The sequence below is a fragment of the Aquila chrysaetos genome, chromosome 9 (genome assembly GCF_900496995.4).
Source record: "Aquila chrysaetos chrysaetos chromosome 9, bAquChr1.4, whole genome shotgun sequence".
In the NCBI taxonomy this organism is placed as follows: domain Eukaryota; kingdom Metazoa; phylum Chordata; class Aves; order Accipitriformes; family Accipitridae; genus Aquila; species Aquila chrysaetos.
This window is the reverse complement of record NC_044012.1, coordinates 22,459,293-22,473,978: the sequence shown is the minus strand read 5'-3', so window position 1 is coordinate 22,473,978 and position 14,686 is coordinate 22,459,293. Positions and strand designations below refer to the sequence as shown.

Below are 14,686 nucleotides of genomic sequence, written 5' to 3'. Positions count from 1 at the left end.
GTGAATCAAGTAAACCCCATTTACTCTCCTTTAGGAGAAGCAGAGCCAGCAGATCAAGGGAAGAGCAAAGCCAGCACACACCAATGCAGGGAGGTTCCTGTGACCCAGAATACCCTGAAACAGACGCCTTTGAACCATATTTCTGGCAAAGAGAGAGGAAGCATGGACATGGGAAGATCTAGGCTCGCAGCATTCAGCTGCTGTGCAGGCAGCCATGACACCGGGCAGCAAGGGCCCGGCTGCCTAGTGGCCTCTTGCTGGCTGCTCCCCGCAGCATGGCCTAATGACAGCTGCAGGCAAGCTTCTCTTCGGAAAGAATTTCATATTTTCCACAAACACTATTGAAAATAGGAAATCCAGTTAGGCACATCGAGTCTGAGAAGGGGGCTATGGCCTCGGGTGGAGAAGAGCAGAGACACACAGGGACATGGTGCCTGTGAGGGAGAACTGAACCAGGAGTTGCAGGAACCAGGATGTGCAGAAGTTCCCAGAGAGCAGAGACCACACCACAACGTCTGCTCCAACTCTGATTTATTGAACATTACAAAATACTCTGCATATATTTTCACATTAAAACAATATTCTTGCAAATAACATATTAAGTCTTGAGTCATTTGTGGTGCCCATGGCTACAGAAAACACTGACCCAGCTAGAGATTTAGTATGGCCCAATATCAGAAATCAAAACCAGAATAAGGCATACCAGAAATGCAAAACTATATAAAAACCTTTTAAAAACCTCATGCTCATCTGGTGGAACAGGTACAGAGCAGAACAGCCTTTGCTGAGCCTTGCTAACAGTACTGGGGGGTACCGTCAGCTCGCTTGCCCCATATTGGGCTCACTCACCCAGTGCATCTAAGTGTCCCCTTGACACCCACTGTCTCAGCATGCTCACATACTGGAATAGACAATTAATTACCTGCTTTGGGGCATTAAGAGCCCAAGGCCCCATTCTTCCCCAAGAGAAGCATCCCCAACCCTCCCACATTGCCAGTGCCCAGCTGCCATGCCAAGCTTTTTGCATGCAGAGCAGTCCTTGGGCAGCAATTCTTGGCCCTTGGGGTCACACCAGGAATAATTCACTGTGTGGGCCATTGCCACTGGGTCCCACCACCCTCTCAGGAGGGACCAGGGATAGCTGGGTGGCAGGTGGTGGGGACAGACCTTTGAAGATGCACTCGGCTCTCGCCCATGACCCCTGTTCCTCATATACATTCACACCTGCTGCTCACTCCGCTCCTTGCACCATGACCAGCCCTCCCAGCTGATGGGCCCCAGGCGACTGGAGGGACTGGGACGTGGGCAGGCTGAATGCCAAGGATGCTGTGTAGGGCAGCTGCCTCCTAGAAAGCCAGACAGCTGAAAACCACAGCTATTGGGGATACATCCAGACAACAGGCGTGAGGCTGGCACAGCAGGTTGGTTGCTAGAGGAGTCCCTGTGCGTACAGGTTCACTAGTCCGGCTCCTGGTGGAGCCAAACCCCAGGAGCGCTGCTCCCAGTCCTGAGAAGGTCACGGCCTTGCCTCTGTGGTACCTCCATAACCCAGGGAATGCAGAGCTGCCGTGGCAAGGAGTCCATCTCTGGCCTCCTGGCTGAGCTCCATGCATGCTGTGAGGAACCAGCACTGTAACCACCTTGAAGTCAACAGCTCAGTCGCTGTGTGTGGATGGGCTCTCGTGCACCAGCCGTCACTCCCAGCCCTCTCTGCAGAGGTCTACTCACAGCCAGGCTGGAGATCAGCTCATGCTCCTACACCCGCAAGCAGCCATGGCCCGTTAACCAGCACCTCCACACCTCAGGGCAGCACAGCCATGACGGGATGGAGTCTGGCTGGGATCCCAGCCCTGGGAGGAACATCTCTGGCCTCCCAGCTCCAGAAATGTGTAGGGACCAGAGAGGAAGAATGAGGTTTGGGGTCTGTGCCTCCCTGGGTGGACAGGGATTGTTGGTACCTGCTGTTGCAGCATGAAGCCCAGTTATTGACCAGTTTTGCATCATTAGGTGTATGGGCAAAGCCCACCCTGGAGTCCAGCTCTGGGAGGAGTACTGGGCTCTCCTGCCACTCCGGGAGTTTATGGAGACACACACAAGCTTTATAATGCAAGACAGCAGAGCGGTCAGCGGGTCGCAGCCCGTCCGCAGCCCGCAGCCCCCAGCCCCTTTCCCATCCACAGTCTGCCTCAGAGGTGGCTTGCTCTGTTGAACATCAGCCATCTGGGCTCCGTGGCGGGCAGCATCCTGCCCTGCTCCTCTGTGGCCATCAAAGGCTGCAGCTCCTGCTGCTCAGCGCCATCCGGGCTGCTGTCACTCTGCGACCGGCCGCTCTTAGAGACATGGCTGGGGAACTGGAAGCAGGAGCCCTGCTCCAGCATCACCTGGCTCGCAGACTGGGGTTGTTCCTCCAGCACAGGGCAGGCGAATCTCCTGTGCTGAGGTCCGGTCTCGATGCCTGGGGGGGAAGCGATGCTCTCCAGGGAGGAGATGCTTTGGTTCCACGCCTTCTGCATATCCACTGGCACAATTTTGGTGGTCTCCGAGGAGACATAAACAGCCAGATCAGCCTGGTCTCCTTTCCACGGCAGCTCCTTCTCTGCCAAGGTGGGCGATGGCGGGATGATGCAGGGGCTGGGGCAGACATCCAGGCTGCCTGGGGATGCAGAAGGAGGGACAGTGAGAGGGATCTTGCACAGCTCTTGCTCTCTCTCTGGGCCCTGCAAACATTGCAGAACCAACCACTACCAAATGGCCAGCTGGCCCAGGGATGCAGGAGCTACAAGGAGGCTTTGCCATGCCTCCAGAGCCACAGAGAACAGCGATTCTCCCATTCATGCTCTGCCGACTTTGGTTTTGCCCAGGCCAAGGCGACTTTGCTCCCCAGGTGGAGGAATGACAAGCTACCCAATGGCAGATGCACTGGCGTGGGAGCATCAGTGCCTACCAGGAGTTGTCTTTCCCTGTAGGACCTCATCAGTGGCTCGAGCGATGAACACAATCCCTTCGTCGTCCTCTCTCTCCGTCTCTGAGCTATCACTCTCCTCCTCCTCTGAGCTGACCATTATGAGGACAGGAGCTGCAGACAGATGGAGGGAGTTGGTTTGGAGGTTGGGGCACCCTGTGGGGGAAGGACTGCACCCACGGGAAAAGGACTTGGTGCTAGCACAACCCTGGGTGCTGTTGTGCCACTGAGCTGGCAGCGGGCAGGCACAGCGGGCTGTTCTCATCCCACCCCACCATGTCTCCTTGCCAGGACCTGCAAACCTCACCTGCCACTGGCCTTACCTGCCTCCTGCCAGGGGACATTTCTGTGTGTCTTCCCATTGGGTGCCTCTCTGGTCAGAGAGATGTTCTTCTGCAAAGGAAGAGGGACTGGCTGGGACCTGCCCCGTGCAAACCCCTAATCCCAACCCAGGTGGCCCTGCAAGCCAGGGTAACCCCGGGGACGCAGATTCCCACCCCAGCTAGATGGCAGCTGGCAGTCAGCGGTTCCTAGTCCTTAGGCATTGTGTCTTCGTGGCCCTACAACAAACAGCTCAGCTGCAATGGCTTCAAAAGCCTCCAGACGAGAGGAGACACCTAAGGCTCAATTTAAGGTGCACTGCCACACTTCTGAGCCTGGATCTGCACCGATGTTCAGGCTACTTTATGCTGAGTGCTCTTGGAAAACAAACGTGGGGCTCCTCCAGGGCTTGGGACTGCTTTGCCTAGGGAAAAGCCACTCCACGGCAGTGCTGGAGTGGTGGGGACACGTGGACATGCGACATCCGCGAGCTCACACGCAGCACACGCAGGACTGAGATGAGCTGCTTTCCCTGCTGGCTCTGGAGCTGTCGATGCCCTGCAGCACCTCACCTACACCCCAAAGGACTTCACTCTCTGCATGCTGGGGGAGGCCAAATCTCAGAGCTAGGAAAGGATCAGGAGGTTGGGGAGTGCTTGCCTTTTTCCTGCCCTTTTCCTTCAGCCTGGCCTTGTTCTTGGAGGAACAGACATTGTGCTTTGTGGACTTGAAGGTCTCCAGCCGCCTTTTCATGTTCTGCCGGAAGATTTCTTTATCTTGGCGCTCTTGTTTATCTGGAGAGATGAAGTGACGGCTGTAGCTGGCCTTGTACTGGCCGAGGGAGAGGCAAAGAGACACAGGGTGAGCAGCTGGCCCCACAGAGCATCCTCCATCCCTGCTCCTCTTGCGGGTGCTGCTACCCTCGGGGTCAGCCGCACACCACGGCCAGGGAGTGCTCACCCGCCGGCGGGGCTTGTAGAGGCTCCCTCGCAGCACATGGTGCATGGCAGCATCCTCCTTGTCCCGGCGGCTCCGCACTGTGTCAATCACCTGCAGGTCCAGGCATGCACCACTCCCGCTCTCCCTCCTGGGGGGGAGATTGAGATGGAGGGAGGTGGAGATGGAGATGGCAGAGCTGGACTCCATGCCTGTATCCTGCCAGCCCCCTGCCAGCCCTGGCACAACCCAGCCCCAGGGAAGAGGGCAGGTGCGGTGGGTCCAGCGAGGTCTGCCCAGGGGATGCTCATACTCACAGGAGGTTTGTGACCGACGACTCCGACATGGATGTGCGGCTGGGCATGGAGGGCAGTGCCAGCTTGGCAGCTGAGAGCACGTGGCCACCCTGGGAGGTGGGAGGGCAAGGCTGGCATCAGGGCAGCAAGGACCCAGCTGGGCTCGGGGGTCCCCACTGCCTGGCCAGAGGGTACACGTGTGGCCATATATGGTGGGGACCACCACCGCAGGCCAGCTGGCTCCCATCAGGGCCATCCTGCTGCCCAGCTCTCACCACATGCCCCTACCTGGTCGACAAAGCTGATAGCATCACGGATGTTCAGCTTGTAGTAAACGTCCCAGATCTCGTCCCGCAGCCTGTAGGCAGATTTCCGCATCAGGAGCTGGCTCAGGTACTTCTTGTCGAACTGTTCCCACCTGCCACAAGATGAAGACACGGGCGGTTTAGCTCCCAGGGTACCACGGCCAGGGACCTCCTGCCCACGCAAGGTTGAGAGTGTCCAAAGCGTGGTGAAAGCAGGCTGGGCATGCAGGACCTGGCTGTGCCCAGGGACGTGCTGCCAGCGAGAGCAGGAGGGGAGGGGACATGCTGACCCTTCGTCCCTGCCCAAGGGGAAGCCAGAGACCGGTGCGTCTGTGGGAGGTGATGCGAACGGGACTGGGGCTGGTGTGGCTGCCCTGCTGCAGCGCTTCCCCTCCAGGAAACAGGCTTTTCGCATCCTTTTCCTGTCACAGTGCTGCAGATAAACACTGCCTAGGCTTTAACAGGGCTGTTCCCTCCTCAGCGCCCAGCGCAGCTCTGTCTGTGGGGAGGCATAGGGCCATCGCCACCACCATGGACACCCCATGGCCCTCCAGCCGCTCCGGCATGGGCAAGCAATGCCAGCTCTCACAGCATTCCCAGCTACACCCACCCGATCTCTCTCCGGGATGCTTTGGGACCTCAGTCTGCTGCACAACAGCAGCCAGATGGTCCCTTTCCAGATGGACTGATGGACATACAGCCTTCCTGGTCCTGCTGCCATGCCTACAGCAGGGGTGTCCTCCAGCGGTGACCCTGCAATGTCCCCATGGCTGGCATGCACCTGCATCCACCTGATGGTCGGCAGGGGATCCTGGCTAAGACACTCACTTGTCCCGCCAGTAATGGTAGCCATGGTGCCCCACGATGTCCTCCACCGCTGCCAGGATGTGGTCAAAGGCCTTGAGTGAGGAGAAGAGGGTGAGAGTGGTGGCAAGGCTGTGGGTGCCCCTGGGGGTGCTGAGACCGTGCATTCCCCTCACCCAGCCGCAGCGGTGCAGGGAGCCAGGCAGTCTCCAGCACCAGCACCTACGTGCTCATGCAGCTCCTCATTCAGTGTGGGCTTGTGGTGGTCGCTGCGCTTCACCTTCAGCCATGTCACCAGGGGTTTGATAGTGAGGCCCTGGAACAGCAGGAGAAGGCAAGGGAAAGACTGGGAGGGCGAGAGGGTGCATGGCCGGGGCACGGGGAGCAGAAGCAGCACGAAGTGACTGGGGACAGCAGCTGTGCCAGCCGTGTGTGCCCCTACCAACGCAACCCCCTGCCTCCAGGACCTGGGCGATGGTCCTGTGTCCCAACAGGCAGCGACCATGTCATACCCCCCAAGTTCCCCCTCCCCTAGGCTTGCATCCATCTGCTGTGCAGCTACCCTTCCTGGGGCACAGGTACCCCAGAGCCAGGGGCCATCAGCAGCTTTGTAAAGAGAACAGCCTGGCCAGGCACACGCCGTTGCTGCCCTTGGAGCCAGTCCTAGAACAAGAGGCCAACGGGGAAACAATGTGGGCCATGGCCCCACAATCGTGACAGATGCTGCAGCGGTTCTGGTGATGGATGGGGTGCCAGGAGGCACCGAGGACGAAAGGTCACTTGAAAAGAGGTACTTGCCCCAAGCACATGTCCCCAAGCACCCGCTGGCCCTGGCCAGCTCTGGGGCAAGAAGGCAGCACTGGAGGAGGGCATGGTGCCCATCCTCACCTGCACAATGACAGTGAAGAACACCACCACGATGGTCGTTGCCACAAAGTAGTCCTTGGCTTTCACCTTTGTCCTGTCCAGCAGGATGACCAGGGCAAAGGCCACGGCCCCACGGAGGCCACCATATGACATGACCACCTGGTCAATCCTGTCCAGGGGGATGAGGCGGAAGCGGTTGAGCACACAGGTCTGGAGGACAACGCCTAGGGAAGAAGTAGAAGGATAGCGTGGGACGCTCGCAGCGCCTGGCCTGCTCCTGGAGACAAGGCAAAACCCCAGCCAGGAGCTGCCTCAGCCTTTCTTGGGGATACCACTTTTTGGCATGAAAAGGGCTGGGTGCTACTGGCCAGAAGCACAGTGGGGCAGACTGACCCACAGCTCTGAAGAGCAGGATAAAGAGCAGGGTGCCCAGCACCAGTGCTGTGTCCCATGCCCACTTGGAGGTGTCCACAGCCGAGATGCCCAGAAACATGAAGATGATGGTCTCTGAGCTGCTGGCCAGGGTCTTCATGGTGTACTTGACCGTGGTGCGGGATTTCTGGGAGATGTTGGCTTCCACGTACTTCTTGCAGCAGATCCCACAGAAGGTGACTCTGTGGAGGGGCAGAGCTGGCATGACCCTATAGCGGGATGAGGAGTGAGTCTGCTCGCCTCCTCTTGCTGCTCAGCACTGCACCCCTGATTTTCCAGACTCCACCGGGGGACACCCCAGTACTCACGCCAGGATGGAGGAGAGCGAGACCATCTCAGCAGCAAGGTATGCAACATAGGCCAAGAGGAAGACGAAGAGTGGCTCAATGATGCGCACGCGCTTCGTGAACCGCGTGATCAGGGCCAGGAGAAAGGCGAAGAGCAGCCCCACGGCCGTGCCCCCGAGGCTCACCAGGAAGAAGGAAGCTGGTGGGGGGAGAAGACTCATTTGCACCATAAGCAAGCGAGCCCAGCTCTTGTGCTCCACGGCCATACCATGCTGAGCTGGCCAAGCCCCATGCTCCCATGGGGGTCCCCACCGAAGCATCCCATGATGATGGCTGGCATGTGACCACCGGGATGGAGGTGACAGAGCTGTGGTGCTCAGTGCCCACCCCACTGCACGACAGCACCCGTGCCTGCCCCCCCCCCACTTCCACACGGGAGGAAGAGGTGGAGGGGCTGGTGGGGCACATACTCACCTACCCCCTTCACGTAGTCCGTGGCATGGATGTGTGCTGGGCCCAGCTCCACAAAAGAGTTGAAGACCTTGTACAGCACCTGCAGGCAAGGCAAATCCCTTGGGGAAGGCAGGGAATTGCCCTGCCTTGAGAGGGGGAGCACCTGCAGGCACGATGGACCCTGCAGAAGAGGCATCGCCTGCCCCAAATCTGCCAGGTGACACAGCTCATCTCAGCAGGCAAAGTCCCCCAGGGCCAGGAGAGAGGAAAGACCAAGAGAGCATGGCATGGGTTTGCTCCCGACCTGGGGATGTCACCTGCATCCTCTGCCCATCCTGGGGGACTCCAGTGTCCTGGCCCACGTCAGGCTCCACATTAGGGTCCCCCAAGCTCCAACTCACCACGGTGACAGCATCATTCAGGAGAGACTCGCCAAACACGATGATGAAGAGGGTCTCATTTACATGGACCTCTTCAAAGACGGCCAGCACTGCCACAGGGTCCACAGCTGAGATGAGGCTGCCGAAGAGCAGGAAATCCATCAGCCCAGCTTCAACACCTGGATCTGCTAGGACAGAAGGACCAAGCTCAGGCAGACCGTCTGCCACAGAGCCTCTCTCACCGGGCTGAAACAAGCCTGTCCCTCATCTACTCCCGGTGACTTGGCTACAGCATCCCAGCTTGGAGTGCAATGGGCTGAGCCCGGGAGTGTTCCCAGACCTCCGGGGTCCCCCAGGCAAAGCAGGGCTCAGCACACCCTTGCTGCAATATGAGGGGAGCAGGGCTTGGATGTCCCCCTTGGCACCCAGGTGCATCACGGCCCCTCTGGCAGGTATGCACTGAAGGAGGCTTAGCAGCCCCACCTCAGGTCCAGGCATCAAGTGGTTCCTCGGGGCTCAGGAGAGCTAAAAACACAGCCCAGACCAGCCAGGGCCAGTGGCTCCAGCCAAGGACAGGGAACATGGCAGCAAGCCAGCAAACCTAGCCAAGGTCAGTGACAAAAATAGCAAAGACGTGAGTCAGCCCAGTGCCGAGCAGGGCCCGTTTGTCCTGAATGCTTGACGGTCCTGCCAGAGCACTGTTCCCAGGATGCCAGGAGCCCACTACTGCTATAATTCCTGGGAATCCACGGCAGGGCCGGGCAGTGGGCTCTGAACTTGGGGATGCTTTGCACCTCCAACCCATCTTCTGGGGATGTGGCCCAAGCTGGGCAGTCCTGTGCACCCACCCATGAGCCCGGCTCGGTGCAGCCCCCAGAGCGCAGCGCCGGTGGTGAAGGAGTTCCAGAGCGTGCCCACCACTGCGTAGGTGAGGATGGCGCCAATGTTGTCAAAGAACAGCCGGCTGGGCATGAAGTAGCCCGAGTCTAGGACGATGGGGGGCAGAAGGAAGAGGAAGAACATGTTGGGCTCCAGCTGGTACTCGGCTTTCTTCGCCACAGCCAACACGATGCCTCCCAGGCCCAGCCCCAGCAGGATGAGGAGGCAGCTCTCCGGGACGATGGACGTCACCTTCCTTGACAGGTGGAAAACTAGAAGGAAAGGAAGAATGAGAGCATCAGCCAAACGGGCACATGGATAGAGCATCCCAGATCCACAAACTCCACAGAAGGGTTGGCTGATGCACAATGGACCCTGGGGAGGACAAGGGAGCATCTAAGGCTGCTTCATGGCCATGTGTGCACAGAAGACCTTCCAGCTAGCTCCCAGGTCAGGATTTCAAGTTCCCTGACTCTTTGGGATCTCCCTCTCCTCCTCAGCCACTGTCTAATAAGCCGAACAGCTAGCTATTTTGTTTTTCTTGGCCTCTGGTATCTGCACTTAAAGGATAAAAGCAGCCAGCAAGCACATTCACAGCATCACAAGCAATGCTGGCTGCTGTTTGAGACAAGGCATCCTGGTTCACTGGGACACGTTACCCCACTCAGAGATGAGGACGCTCAGCCCTGGTGATGGGGTGACCTTGTTTGCAGCCATCTGAGCAAGCAGACAGAGCAGCATGCAAACCACTGCAGCACAAGCCAGTCAGATGGTCTCTGTGCCAGAGCACAACCTTTCTTAGCACCAGCTAACCTACCTGCATGCAAAAAACAGGCACACGGGAGCTGCAGATTTAGAGATGCTTTGAATAATCAGTGTATTCCGTGAGAGGTTTGGACCAAATCTTAAACTGCCGTGGAACAGGATTTATTTTTTAAAGCAAGCAGAGTGTGCCCTGGTATTCATCCATCAGCAATGTGGCAGTGAGCCTGCAGCTTAGGCACAAGCCAGCGGGACGTCACGCCAGCCAGCACAGGGGAATCGCTCCTCCAGGCAGCCTTGTCCCCAAGGCCAGAGTGTCCTGTGTAATCCCAAATCATTCCAGCTTCCAGGTGGGCAACGCCCCATCCCTGCGGATTTCTCCTCCCTAGCGCAGGGTGCTGTATTTTTGCTACCCCCAAAGGGCAGTGCTTGGGGAAAGGCTGTCGAGGGTCACAGCGGTTTTGCCCTCACATCATTGAGTTCTGCCATCGCTTGTGACATCCAGCCCAGCTCTGTAGCATGACATGGCCATCAGATGAAGAAACCTTCTCCTGGGGAGTGGGTTCCTCCAGGCGCTTCCAGAGCCGCCTCTGTCCTTGAGCACCCAGCAGGTACAAGGGACATCAGGGCAGCCTCTGAGCCATCACTTGGCTGCAAGCCCACCCCTGCGGCCAACCCAAAACCCAGTCCCTAAAGCCCTTTAGCTGGATTAAAGATGCCCATTGCTTGTGCCAAGTCATCCCACCAGCTGTGCTGTGGTCACACATCAACCCTAGGTCACTTGGCTTCTTCCCTCCTGAGGAACCCCCGTGGACAGACCATAAGGTCTGCCTAGCCCACGGTCCTGTCTTCAGTGGCGTGACCTGGAGAGAAGCCCAGGAACAGGCAGTGCTTCATCAGTAGGTTTCCATGTCTCTCTGCCCTTGTCATTCTTCTCTGAACCTGTCCCAGTCCTGCTCTATCCTTTCTGGGATGTGTACCAGTGTCCCTGAGATGCGGACACCCTGAGAACTGAGGTCATAGCCTCCTGATGTTCTCCCTTTCTCCTTTCCTAACACCTCTTAGTTAATTTGCTTTTCTTCACTGCAGCTGAGCACTGAATTAGAGGAAATAATTCAATGTCAAAGATCTGATCCCTAACCAGAGACAACATCTTTGAGCCCACCACTGAACATGCAGGCTAAGGGGGTCACTTTTCCTCTCGTTGAGACCCTCACAGTGACCTGCGCTGCTCCATGGCACAGTAAGCCCTGTCCGTGCCATCCTGGCAAGCCCCGGCACTGCTCCCCTGCCATAACATGCCGGGAGCACTGCCACAGCCAGCAAGGGCAAACTGGCAAGCACCAGGCCAGTGTGATCTGCAGCTCCATCACCAGCCACCTCAAGGGAAAAGAGCTGCAGAGCACCCAGGGCCAAGCCTCTGCCATAGCTCTGCAGCCAAGTGCCCCAGCCACAGAGCCCAGGGCATCCACCCTCACCTCCGGCCACCTCCGCTTGCTGCCAGCGGCTGCAATTCAGCCACAGAAGCAGTGGCGATATGGCCACTACAGCCCTCCAAGCAAACCTACAGCCCAGAAAAGGGCTGACTGAGCTCCGGCCCAGCCGAATTCCTGCTAAATGACCGCACAAGCTGCAGCAGAGCCCTGTTCACCCCACACGAGCTCGGCGAAGGCAGTGCTGGTGGGCGAACAGCGCTCACTCAGCGCCTGCGGCAGGCTGTGAAACCACTTCCCGCCCACGGGAACAAAGCTCTGAAGTTTTCAAGAAGGGAACGAGGCATCCAGCCCCTTTCTGCATGCTCGGGAGCACTGCCAAGATCCCCGCTCCGTCAACCCATCTGCACTCCCCATACTGCAGAGAGATGCCCTGGCTGGCTGGAGAGACCCAGGAGAGCCCGCAGAGATGCCATGGGGACATGGCTCCTGGCTGTCATCCGTCATTCATTCCCCTGAGCCAAAAACTTGGGCAAAGAAGGGAGCAGCATCGATGGGAAAGACCCTGCTTGTCCAAAAATCTCCTGGCTGAGCGGGGATGCTGCCACCATCCCGAGCAAATGGCAGCACACAAGCTCCTCTGTGCCGCAGGGAGTAGCCAGTGGGGACGGGTGGAACAAGCTCTAATTTTACACACGCTAGTCAAGGATTTCAGCATTAAAGGTTCCCACAGCAACAGTAACTTAGCCACATGTGAATTAACTTCAGAGCCATAATCCACACTCAGGCATCCATAATACAGGATTTGCCATTGGGAGGACTCACGGCCAAAACCTGCTCCGCTCCTCCAGTGCTTGGGAAACGGTGAAACACCTAAACACAGGCAGCTGGGGACAGAGGTGACAGTGCAAGGACAGAAGGTTGTGACCCATGGGGATGCTGCTGGGTGGAAAAACATCCATCTGCTGGCAAACCCCTGCCCATGGACCAATGCTCATCACTTCCCTCTTCCCCACATCCCGTTCAAGCAGATCTGTGCTCTGCCCAAGTACGGAAAAGGCAGCAAAGCCCGGATGATGCCTTGCTGTGCAGGAAGGCAACACCCAAGCCAGTTTTTTCCCCGCCCCGGGTGTTTGCTGGCTCGGGGCACCCCGGCATCGTGACTGCCTCCGAGAACAGAGCCTGCAGTGTCATTTCCCCATCACCCAGGCATGGGGCCGCTTCCTCCCCTGCAGTCACAGGGCTGTGAGCTGGCAGCCCAGCGCCGCAACCGCAACGGCTCCTCTGGGCCAGCCTACGCCCAGCGTCCACGGCCACTGCAGCCGACGCTGTCCCCTCCACTCCCCAACATCCGACGCTGTCCCCTCCACTCCCCAACATCCTCCGCCCCCAGCTCCATCTCCTCTGTGGGCTCCTGTGCATGCATGAAGTCGTGTGCCACCTCGGGGGACACCCCTGCCAGGGTGCTGCCCGCAGCCCTGCCTCCAGGTCTGGGTGTCGCTCCTGGCTCCAGGCTCTGAAAATCCAACGGACACATCGGATGCGCTGAGCCAGGCAGCCAGGAGCTACCGACCATCAGGGTTGCATCTCCCAGATGGAGAGGGAGAGTGGCCATCAGCTCACCTCAGGCCTAGAAGAACGTGGCAGGGCTGTGGGCTTGGGAATGACCCCAGCTCAGGGCCCCCTGCACCCGCCGGCACTGCTGGGGCAAAGGCAAGGGTGGCGAGGGAGCACGTCAAGGGAAACCCACACAGGGAGCAGCTCCACAGAGACGTTTAAGAGAATAAAATAAGAGCCAGGGAAACGAATCATCTCTCTGATCTTCTGCAGGTAGGAGGGACGTGCTAGGCAGCTGGAGGTGGCACAGCTGCAGACAGAGGGTTGTATTTTTAAGCTCACGACGCCCTTTAATTCATTCCTCGCGATACTTTAGGTCTCCCTTGCGAGAAGGCAAGGAAGGAGAGGAGCGCAAGGTCCATGGCAGTGGTTTCAATGATGCTTGGGACAGGCAGAGGCCAGCTGGTGGTCACAGCTGTAGCTCTCCCCTGAGTACTGAGAGCTGCTGCCAGTCCCCGGCTGCTCAGAGACTCCGAACCCGTGTTTCTTGAGCCAGTTCCAAACTGAGAGGGTGCCTGCACCCCTGCCATGAGGGCTGTGCCCACAGTGGGGGCCCCCAAGGAGGAACCCTGCCTCAAGGTCACGGTCTCGTCCCCTGGGCCCAGCACAGCAGGCAGGGAGACTATGGGGGACCAGCCTTCTAGGGACCCTACTCGGCACCCACATGCGGGCGTCCCGTCCCCAGCACCCAGGGTGCTGGTGGGGGGCAGAGCCCTGCGGCAGATCACACATCCTCCTCGCACCTTCCCACACAGCCTCCCGCAGCGGAGCCTCCCCCTGGCTGTGTGGTCCTGTGCTGGGGAGCACGAGAGCCCGAGGCCATGCGGATCCAGAGCGACCCACCGGAGGGGTCCACAGGCACGGACCCGTCCCCAGGCTGTCGGGGCCACATCTTGCCCAACGCCAGTACCACCGAGCCCCTCCCAGAGCTGGGGGGGATTGAACAGCTTCGGGCCCTGCCAACGGCACGTGCTGCGCCAGCCTTCGGTGCGTGGGACATCCTTTCGGGCATCTCTTCTCCTCCTGAACCCTCCCTCCTCTGCGCCCACCCATCCATCCCTCGCAAGGAAAACGGGCCCTGAGCCTCCGCGTTGTCCCTCGGGCTGTACCTTCACCTCGTCACCACTCACCATCCCACGGAAGGGGATGGAGGATGTGGCGCGTGGTCGTGCCAGGCCACCGCAGCCCAGCTGAGGACGGTGACCAGCCGGGCTCTGGCCATTTGTCCCCATGACCTGTGTCCTGCTGTGTGGTGGCACCCCTCGCTCCAGCTACCCCCTGCGCCCACCGAGGATGTCACATCCCACCCTGCGTGCCCCGGGGGTGGGCGCAGCTGCTCCCGGAGCCCCGGGCGACCGGGGAGGAGGGGGGACGACACACGACACGGCACGGGGGACACTCACCGATCTTGGCCAGGCTGGCCACCAGGATCCAGGCGGCCACCAGGCAGGGCGCCTGCACCTCCCGCCACTGCCACCGCAGCAGCTCGGCTCCCGCCGGGGCGGCGGGGCCGGGGGAGGCCGCCGGGGGCTGCATGGCCCCGCGCCACTCCCCGCCGCTCCCCGCCGCTCCGCCGCGCTCCCGGCCCCCGCCCGCGTCACGCGCACGTGGGGCCGCGCCGGTCCGGCCCCACCCCACGGGCTCCGCCCGCCGCTCCCCGCCCCGCTCCGCCTTCCCCCCCGCCCCCCGCCTCCGGTGCTGCCCCGGGGTCCCCGGTACTGCCCCCGGCCCCCCTGCAGCTGGCCCGGGGGCCGGCACCGCCCTGCTCACCCCATACATCCCCCTCCACCCCAGCCCACCTGCACCCTCCCGGTGCTCCCTGCCCCACCTCGGTCCCCCCGGCATCACCCTGGTGCCCCCTGCCCCATGCCAGTCCCCCTGCACCTGCCCCGGTACCCCCTGCCCCACAGCAGCCCCCCTGCCTCTACCCTGGTGCCCCCCTTGCGCCATTC

At 59.7% G+C, this 14,686-nt stretch overlaps 1 protein-coding gene across 5 annotated transcripts; it reads right to left on the bottom strand.

Annotated features, from left to right (window-relative positions):
- Positions 1-514: 514 nt before the first annotated feature.
- On the bottom strand, positions 515-14,314 carry SLC9A5 (solute carrier family 9 member A5). Of its 5 annotated transcripts, none has more exons than XM_030024983.1 (16): positions 14,138-14,314; positions 8,892-9,194; positions 8,065-8,231; positions 7,685-7,763; positions 7,232-7,409; positions 6,885-7,132; positions 6,513-6,715; positions 5,851-5,940; positions 5,649-5,719; positions 4,804-4,933; positions 4,537-4,625; positions 4,244-4,370; positions 3,944-4,114; positions 3,286-3,355; positions 2,945-3,076; positions 515-2,653 (listed from the first exon to the last, which is right to left on the bottom strand). In XM_030024983.1, exons 1-16 carry the CDS (start codon positions 14,268-14,270, stop codon positions 2,187-2,189), a joined length of 2,658 nt encoding a protein of 885 aa, XP_029880843.1. In that variant the 5' UTR covers positions 14,271-14,314; the 3' UTR covers positions 515-2,186. The 5 variants fall into 5 exon arrangements, with proteins under 5 accessions (XP_029880843.1, XP_040981962.1, XP_029880842.1 ...); XM_041126028.1 differs by having other exon boundaries at positions 6,579-6,715; XM_030024982.1 differs by having other exon boundaries at positions 5,851-5,994; positions 6,885-7,105.
- Positions 14,315-14,686: the final 372 nt, after the last annotated feature.